Below are 9292 nucleotides of genomic sequence, written 5' to 3'. Positions count from 1 at the left end.
GAAAAAACCGTATGGAAAAAAATTACGAGCAGAGAAGAAGAAATTCACCATATTGATAAACACACACTACAAGAAGAGTTCGACCACAAGGTTGTTATAATTAAAGTCTAATATAAAATATATAGTTCTATACGGATTCGACTTGTGCACCATGATCCTCATATATTCCCTATTTTGCCTCTCTAATTTTTTTGTTTTTCTTTAACAAGTGATGGTTACACAACTTTAACATGAACTGTCATGTTTTATTTAATATTTTTATTAAAAATATTTGAATCTTTTTAAAATATTAATAATTAAGTTTAATTAAAAAAATAAAAGTCAAAAGTAAAAGCCAAAATGATTATTTTCAACTCAACAAGTTTTGCAGGTATTATCCACCATTATTCCATGGAATGAAGCCACTAATGGAGGATCCTACCATCTAGTATTGCTTCTTTGCAGCTCCAATAACATCAGCTACGTAAATCATTAACAACAGAGTAGCCCTGTTAGCTGCACATGCAAGTATCTCAGCTCCTGCACCATTATAAAACGTCTTAACACCCTCAGTTTTCATAATTTGACCTATTGCATGTACTGTACTCTTATACTTCACAGTGCCCGAGCCCGACGTCATCATCATCCTTCTGCTCACTGTATCCAATGGGTAAGTAGCCATGTTCCCGCTAATCCAGAACCCCAATTCTACCATATGCCTCGACAAAAAATTGTTCTGCAACAAACCAAACCATATCAGTTCTGCCATATGTGCTGCAATAAAAGAAGAATTATAAACCTTAATGTGATGAACTGACCCGCAAAATGTAGGAATAATGTTGTTTCCATGGGTTTAAACCTTTAGATAGTGCTCCCATCATAACAAGTTCACCAAGTGTGATATTAAATCCACGGTACAGTCCAACAATGCCATCTGATTTCAGGGTTTTTCTAAAGACATCGATCATACCGTTAAACTGTCGATCGCCGGTGTTACTACCGATAGTCTTGACATCGGTTGCCATGCGTGTTGCAGCATATAGAAATGGATAAACAAGGAATTGAGTAGCGGCTGAGGCGACATAACTAGACACTACCACCCGCGTGTAACTCCATTGGGTGTCGTCTAGAATTTTCGTATATTGGTAGATACCGAAACGTATTACCTGTGTATAGTATTAGTACATAGAAGGTTTTTAAAGGTTCGATTCTATAGCAGAGATTAAGAAATTTTCAGGCTTATTGTTTGCTTGGTGTGCAAGTTACCGTAGCGGAAACATGTCCCATGGTCATTGCAGTGTAGCCTCTCCAAAGTGAAAAGATGCCTTCATTTCTGATTGTTGTAGCAAAGCAGTGTAATATTCCATTATACGGTTTGTGCAGCCGGCCGGACTTGATTATGTCCTTCTGGTTTTGCAGCAGCAGCTTCACTCGCTCGAACGGAGCGGCTACCGCCTTGAGAAGACCAAGTGCAACCAATTCTTTTATTAAAGAAGCTTTACTACTTTTCTCCATTGGTGCTCCTACGAAAGCCGTTGGTGAAGGTTTTACAACGGTCGAGGTACCGACCGTGCCGCCCATGTTTTCAATTATCTGAACAGCGGTGTAGTTAAAAGGCCTGAAAGAAAGGTCAGGTTGCCAATGTATCTTTTGAGATATAAGTGGAAGCAATGGCTCATGTTCCGTTTTGCAACTCAATCTTGCAGCCTGCAATGAAAAAACATTTTCCAAGAATCAAGACTTTTCCCACTAAAGTAGCATTTTCCCAAGAATTTAACAAGCAAGGAATTAAAGATGAGAAAAAAGATGGCTGGTTTTACATATAATAATACAAAGGGATTGATGCAAACAAATTCATCAGAAACTAGAGAAAAACAATGGCGCTCCCCATGAGATTATCAAGAAACAAAGCCAAATTCAAGAATGGAGTAAAAGTAAGAGGGGTTACCAAGTTTTCCATCTCCGGCGAAAAAGGATTTCTTGCAGTTGTAGTTGGAAAATGGAAATAGGAGAGGAAGGAAGTGATGTATTTTTCATGTATTTATATTTGAGAAGCAGCTGTGGAAAATACAGTTATTAAGGCCTTCCCAATCTCATTATGTTCAAGGAATTAACGGTTGGCTCAAGTTTTTTTTTTCTTAAGACACCAGGTAACTTTCAATTTTGATATTGAACAAATTAGTTCCTCTCAAAATATTGGAGCAATTTAATTCTATCAAATTTTGAAAGTGAGCAACTAAGGATAATTAATTACGAAGTTAACAGTTTTCGTTAATTATATACATAAATTTGATTGGTATAAAAATAAATATAACACTCAATGTTTATAAAATTTGTGTAAATGTTGATTGAAATTGTAAATGTTACTGGCTAAATTTCTTAAATCAAGACTAAATCACCAAAATGTGTGAAATTTGGAGGTTAAATTTGTTATTATACCAATAAAAATATGTTTAATTTTTGTGGAGGGACCACATTTGAATCATAAATTTTTTAGAGAGTTAACATTGTAATTTCGTCGTTGTATTATCGTAAAATTTAACAAATTTTCAAGGTATTAAGCTATAAACCTTTAATTTAACCATTGAATTAATTTAAAATTTTGCAAGTTCTAAAGGGACAAAAAGGGTAATTTTTCACTTTTTAAGTTCCGAAAAAATAGGAAACATAGGGTTTCAGTTCTTATATGTAGCTCACGAGAATCTCAACAATCACCGTAAGAGAAGGAAAATATCAGCAAAGAAGGACGACAGGAAATAAGTAACAACAGTAAATAAGAAAGAAAATAATAGTGATAGAGACCAGTATTAAAACAGATAATCATCTGGGTTCCTTCCATTTTTCTGGTTTTTAGTTCATTGTAATCAAGCTTTAAACCATGGCCTAATAATGCTTCTCAGACATGATTTTTCTTTTAATGGGTTATTTGATTGCAGGGTACAGAATGGAACATGAGCCATTGCACCCACCCATATCTCAAAAGATGCATTTCATACCTCACTTCTCATTCAGGCATTTTAACTACACTACTCCCATAATGGAAATTAATCGGGGCAATGGTGGTGGTGGCTTGGTGAACTGGAAATCTCAGGGCGGTGCCTCATCTTCTGTTGTAGAACTTTTGCCACAAGTTTTTGTATGGAGAAAAGCAAAGATTCTCTTACAAAGGAATTGGTTACAGCCGGTGCTTTGCTGACAGCATTCGCTCCACTGGAGCGAGTGAAGAACTTGATGCAAAACCAGAACGCCATAATCAAGTTAGGCCGGCTATCGAAACCATATAATGGGATATGTGACTGCTTTGCTACAACTATCAGACATGAAGGTTTCTTTTCACTTTGGAGAGGCAACACTGCGTATCTCATTGCACATCTTTCTGTTCAGGTAATTTCCACCAAGCTGAAATTTCTTAGTCTGCTCCAGCTCCAGTGTTGAGCCATTAAACCTTTATGAACTACAGGCAATAGTTTCCATTATCTTGGAATACGGCGAGAGTCGTAAAGATATCGAGTGGACTAGGGTGGGCTTTGTTTCTTTCGCTGCACCTCAATTGCTTTTTTATCCATTTTTATATGCTGGAACACGCTTGTCAACCGATGTCAAGAAGACTATCAGTTACACGGTCGGAAATAGGCAGTTTAATGGTGTAATCGATGTCTTCGGAAAAACCTTGAAATCAGATGGCATTGCTGGATTGTACCGTGGATTAATTATTTCAGTTGCTGAAACTGGTATAAACGCAGCAGTATATGTCAGTTTATTCCCACATTATTTACACGTTTCGCAGGTCAGCACATTAGATATACTTAGAACAATAACCAATGGTGTCTGGTTTATAAATGATATGGTTTGGTTTTTCGCAGAACAATATTTTGTCAAGGCCAACGCTAGAATCCGGGGTTGTCATTTGTTACGAAATGGCTGGTTAACCGTTGAATATAGTGAGCAGAAGGATGATGTTGACTTCGGGAGCTGTTAAGTGTAAGGGTACACTTCATGCAATTGCACATATTTTGACAACCGAGGGTGAGAAGTCATTTTATAGTGGTGCAGGGGCATAGATCCTTGGATGTGTTGTTTACGCAGGTACTGAAGTGTTAACGGAAGGGTCCAGTCTTACCATTACATGGTAGAGTCTCCGGCAGTGACGGCAGTGGTGGATAACATCTTAACCCTCCATTCATTCAATCTTTTCGGTGCTGAGAGACAATTTCTTTCATTGTTGTTTTCGGTTAAACACGAAGCTGAGAAACTGTTGAATTGAAATAATCATTTGGTTCCACAATGTTTGAGTTGAGGACCGGTGTCTCCCTTGTTATTAGAACTTGCAACTTTTGAGATTTCTTTTCATGGAAGTAACTAAAGTATCCCTACAACGAATATATTTACACAACTGAACTTGGAATGCATTAATGGAAGCTTAAGATGATGATATGTATCCACCATGGTTCCATGAATGAAGTGATTACTTACATCACCGCATTGTCATTTACCTCGAGGATCCTTCCATCTAGCGGTAAAACCGAGAGCAGATCTACCGTCATCGCTGCCCTTCTCCATTGCAGCTCTAATAACATCAGCTACATAAATCACTAACATTACAGTACCTGTATAAGCAGCACATGAGAGGATTTCAGCCCCTGCACCATTGTAAAATGTCTTCACACCCTCAGTTTTCCAAATTTGTGCAATTGCATGCAGTGTACTCTTGTACTTAACACCTCCCCAGGTCATCATCATCCTTCTACTCACTGTATCCATTGAGTAAGTAGCCATGTTTCCACAAGTATCAAACCCGAATTCCACCATAACCCTCGACAAATAATCGTTCTGCCAAAAAACCGAAACCTTATCATTTACATTGAATAAAAGAAAAAGCCTCACTAAATGTTCTTACCTGCAAAATGTAGGAATAATACTGTTTCCAAGGGCTTAAACCTGTAGATAGTGCTCCCAACATAACAAGTTCGACAAGTGTGATATTAAATGAACGGTACAGAACAACAATGCCATATGATTTCAGGGTTTTCCTATAGGCATCGATTATACCATTAAACTGTCTTTGCCCGGAGTTACCGGTAATCTTCACATCGGTCGCCATGCGTGTTGCGGCATATAAAAATGGTTGAACAAGCAATTGAGTTGGAAATAAAGCAAGACAATTTAACTCTAGCACTCGCATCGAAGTCCAGCGGATGTCTTCACGAGTCCTGGCATATTCGAAGATGTTGTAACGTATTACCTGTAGTATACATAAAGGGTTAGTTTAGCATTGCTGTTAAACAGGGATTAATAAATTTCAGCTGGGTGGGAGTTTACCTTAGAAAAAACATCTCCAATGGCCATTACAGGGTAGCCTCTCCAAAGTGAAAAGATGCCTTCATGTCTGATAGTTGTAGCAAAGCAATGAAATATTCCATTATATGGTTTAGGCAGCCGACCCGACTTGATTATATCGTTCTGGTTTTGCATCAAGAGCTTCACTCGCTCAAATGGGGCAACTGCTGCCTTCGCAGCATCAAGTAGAACCATTTTTGTTATAAAAGAAGCTTTACTGCTCTCCATTGGTGCTCCTACAAAAGCTGCCGGCATAGGCTTTACAACAGATGAGGCATCATTGCCACGAATGTTTTCGATTAATGGAGTAGTGTAGTTAAAATGCCTGAAAGAGAGGTCAAGTTGCCAGTGTATCTTTTGAGATATAGGTGGATGCAATGGCTCATGTTCCATTCTGCAACTCACTCTTATAGCCTGCAATGAAATATAATCGAAACAGATATATGATAATAAAGAAAACATTTTCCAAGAATCAAGATTTTCCCATTAAAGTAGAATTTTTCCAAGAAAAGGTGCCCCATGAAAACTAAAAAAAAGTTTTACAACAATGAGTTTTCACATGATTCCATGTTCAACAATTGAGTGAAATAATTTAGCAGGTACATAGTCTGGTTTCTTGGAAAAAAATTGACACTAAAGAAGATGAGCAAAGAAAAGAAGAAAGAACACAAAAAAGGAGAGAGTAGATTACCAAGTTGTCCATAGCAGCAAAAAGCTATGTTGCAGTCGTAGCTGGAAATAGAAGGAGAAAGCAAATGATGTGTGTATTTTGCATGTATTTATAATTGAGAAGCACGTGCGGGAAATCCAATTATTAAGGCCATCCCAATATCCTTTTTCTTGAAGGAATTAATAAAACAAAATTTATACGTCAAGCAAACATCCATTGTCGTCCAGTGGTTAGGATATCTGGCTTTCACCCAGGAGACCCGGGTTCAATTCCCGGCAATGGAAAGTTTTAAATTTTTGAAATTTAGTCCTCTACAATTCAAGGAATTTAACCCTTAACTTATTTTTTTGTCATTTCAGTCCCTATTCTTTTCAATTTTGTCATTACAGTCCAATTACTTTTAATTCGAGGAATTTAACCCTTCACTTGTTTTCTTTCAATTTTTGAAAGTTAGTCCAATTACTTTAAATTCGAGGAATTTTTGTCATTACAGTCTCTAATTTTTTTCAATTCTGTCAATTACAGTCCTTGTTCGTTTCAATTTTTGAAATTTAGTCATTCTACTCTTATTTTGAGGAATTTAGCCCCCGTTCTTTTCAATTTTTTAAATTTAATTCTTCTACTTTTAATTCAAGGAATTTAGCCCTTCACTTGTTTTCTTCCAAATTTAGTCATTTTACTTTTACTTTTCAGGAATTTAGCCCTCCACTTGTTTTTCAATTCCAATCCCTGTTCTTTTCAATTTTTTAAAATTTAGTCTTTTTACTTTTAATTTAAGGAATTTAACCCTCCAATTGTTTGATTTTAAGAAAAATTAAAAAATCTATTTCATAACACAATGAAATGTTTAATTTTCAAATTAAAAAAAAAATTTGATTCAAAACACTATTAATTTTTTTCTTAAAATTGAATGTGTAACATTTAAAAATTAAAATATGATTCATAAATACCATTAATGAACTTCTATTAAATTTGAGTATTTAGTATTTTAATATTGTGACTTAAAAATTAATGGTAACACACATTCATTTTTTACATAATTCAATTAGCAATGTCATCAATTAAATTTTAACTTTTTTAAGTTAAAATAAAAATGAAAATACTCTTAAACCAAATGGAGATTAAATCCATTCAAGGGATTAAATTACAAAAGTTTGAAGAATACAAGAAACTGGAAGCATTGACAGTCGGGAAAAACAACCTTATAATAACCAAAAAGGCTTAAATCCAAAATTGACACACACATGTATTAGGAAAGAAACGAAGAATGACTAAAGGGGTTTCTCTCAAACTCATTTTTGCCTCAAACTTAATTGCATTTTGGTACATTGTCAAAGACTTAACAAGCTATGCAAAAAGAAGAAGTTGAATCAAACAATTAGAAACATGGCAAGTGCTAAGTGCTAACATATGAAGTTGGCATTAAACAACATATAATGGATAGATAAATATTTAAGAAATGGTTCAAACAACCATTACCATTAATTTTGTGCCTCAATCTCTTTATCTTCAACATCATTTGTAGTGCCATTTGCTTCCCCGTCTTCGGCATCTTCGGTTGGTGGTTGAACCTGTTCCTCTTCTGGCAATGGTTCCTCCACATAATCGTTCTCGAAAGCATCAGCAGGAACCTCATAGATCCTAACTTGAGGTTTAGATGGATCCTTCACAAGCACATATTTCCCTTCATTCAACTTCATACACAAGTCCACAACAGACTTCACAATCCCCCACATATTCGCAGTGTTGAGATTGATCTGTGCGGCGAAATCCCTTGGCTTATAACCAACAACGCCCAATATCACGTGGTTGAAATGATCCCTAGGATGTACCCTCGAAACATACCCCAATTTCATCAAATCAGCATTGGCTAAAATCGCTTGAGCAGTCCATTTAGCCAACTTATTCGCATTGTTCTTCAACTCGGTAGCTAAAACAGCACCCCTTTGCGTCTCCAACTTCTGTCTCCAATCGACACCGGAGTATTTAGGATCAAACTCGTTGAGTGCATTCAAAGTAAGGAACGACTTCTGGTTATTAACATCGACAACACTCTGAACCTCACACCGAGCAACTAAATGCATGTCGTTATCGAGTTTCCACCTTCTATACCTATAAGCAACTGAAGCCACTTCATCGCCTTCATTGGCAAACGGATTCGGCTCATCGAAACTAACCTTATTCCCATCCCTAACTAAAACTTGCTGTGAAAAATTCTGATTTATATATGCAGCTTCAACACTCAATGAATAAGCAGAGTTAATATCATCTTTAGCTTCAGGCAATGGTTCTTGAGATGTCTCATGGACAGATAACAAATCTAATTGAGACCCATCTCTTTTATCGAAAAATAATTTGTTCCCAACACGCTGAATCACAATATCCCATGAATATACTGACCTGGGTGCACACATTAAGGTTGAAAGGATCGTGTCCGTCGCGAAAACCGTCGCCTTATCCTCATTAGCCAATCGGCGTATCACTGGGTCGTCGGTGGTGGTGACTTTAAAGAAGTTACGGTTCTTGAACCGTTCGAGTCTCCTTTCGTTCTTCGGTGTGATTCGATCAAAGGACCGGTCGTAGTACTCTAACGCCCCGCAGATGAGTAAATCTTCTGGTTCGGGAACGGAAAAGGATAATTTGGAGAACGTTGAGAAAGGGATTTGATCGAGCATATTCCATTCCGGTTGAATATCGACAGAGGATTTGAAAATCGCGGCTTCACGTCGTTGCTGGTTCTGGTTAGACCGGTTGAGATTGTAAAGCCGGTCACGGCGGGCACGTTCTTTCTCGGCTTCCCGTTTACGGGCCTCAACTTCTTCGTCTCGCCGTTGAGGGAGTTGAGGTCTGTTTTGATTGAAACGCCACTTAGGACCGAACTTAGGCCGCGGCGGAGGCTTGGCGTCGACTAAACGGAATGAGGAATCGTCTTCGGGGTTAGCCAAGGGGAAAGCGTCGACGTCGTGGGAGAAATCAAAGGGCGAGTCGGCAGGGTTCCCGGCCCCGTGCCTCGACGAAGGGCGGTTGGACGGATTAGCGTTTGAAGAAGGAAAAGAGCGGGTGAAGTCGGCGATTCGGCCGAGCTTGTCGGAGCGGGAGAAAGGAGCGAAGGGAACATGGAGAGGGAGAGTAGTGGTGGTCGATGCGGCGGCGGCGGAATCGGGTGGACCCCAGCCGTCAGGGTTAAACGGAACAGCGGCTACTTCGAAAACTCCCACCATTGTCGATTGAAAACTCTAGATTTTGCCTGCAACTGAGAAAGAGAAACAACAAAACCCCAGGGGATTTATACTAATATTAAATAGT

The 9292-nt window shown here is 38.0% G+C and overlaps 4 protein-coding genes and 1 non-coding gene across 5 annotated transcripts; 2 read left to right on the top strand and 3 right to left on the bottom strand.

The window, feature by feature from the left end:
* Window positions 1-343: 343 nt before the first annotated feature.
* On the bottom strand, window positions 344-2157 carry LOC121208555 (ADP,ATP carrier protein). The gene is made up of 4 exons (XM_041079517.1): window positions 1928-2157; window positions 1246-1686; window positions 798-1145; window positions 344-715 (listed from the first exon to the last, which is right to left on the bottom strand). Exons 1-4 carry the CDS (start codon window positions 1937-1939, stop codon window positions 425-427), a joined length of 1092 nt encoding a protein of 363 aa, XP_040935451.1. The 5' UTR covers window positions 1940-2157; the 3' UTR covers window positions 344-424.
* A 585-nt stretch (window positions 2158-2742) lies between these two features.
* Window positions 2743-4150, top strand: LOC107925026 (ADP,ATP carrier protein 1, mitochondrial). Its single transcript, XM_041079516.1, has 3 exons — window positions 2743-3363; window positions 3440-3766; window positions 3843-4150. Exons 1-3 carry the CDS (start codon window positions 3118-3120, stop codon window positions 3906-3908), a joined length of 639 nt encoding a protein of 212 aa, XP_040935450.1. The 5' UTR covers window positions 2743-3117; the 3' UTR covers window positions 3909-4150.
* A 144-nt stretch (window positions 4151-4294) lies between these two features.
* On the bottom strand, window positions 4295-6106 carry LOC107925027 (ADP,ATP carrier protein). Its single transcript, XM_016855597.2, has 4 exons — window positions 6008-6106; window positions 5299-5730; window positions 4877-5221; window positions 4295-4809 (listed from the first exon to the last, which is right to left on the bottom strand). Exons 1-4 carry the CDS (start codon window positions 6017-6019, stop codon window positions 4465-4467), a joined length of 1134 nt encoding a protein of 377 aa, XP_016711086.1. The 5' UTR covers window positions 6020-6106; the 3' UTR covers window positions 4295-4464.
* A 92-nt stretch (window positions 6107-6198) lies between these two features.
* TRNAE-UUC (transfer RNA glutamic acid (anticodon UUC)) lies at window positions 6199-6270 on the top strand. Its single transcript has one exon. It is a non-coding gene; the product is annotated as a tRNA-Glu (tRNA).
* A 996-nt stretch (window positions 6271-7266) lies between these two features.
* Window positions 7267-9292, bottom strand: LOC107925264 (eukaryotic translation initiation factor 3 subunit D). Its single transcript, XM_016855911.2, has one exon. The coding sequence runs from the start codon at window positions 9205-9207 to the stop codon at window positions 7468-7470; it is 1740 nt and encodes a 579-aa protein (XP_016711400.1). The 5' UTR covers window positions 9208-9292; the 3' UTR covers window positions 7267-7467.

The sequence above is a fragment of the Gossypium hirsutum genome, chromosome A10 (assembly GCF_007990345.1).
Source record: "Gossypium hirsutum isolate 1008001.06 chromosome A10, Gossypium_hirsutum_v2.1, whole genome shotgun sequence".
In the NCBI taxonomy this organism is placed as follows: domain Eukaryota; kingdom Viridiplantae; phylum Streptophyta; class Magnoliopsida; order Malvales; family Malvaceae; genus Gossypium; species Gossypium hirsutum.
This window is presented reverse-complemented; position numbering and strand designations above follow the sequence as displayed.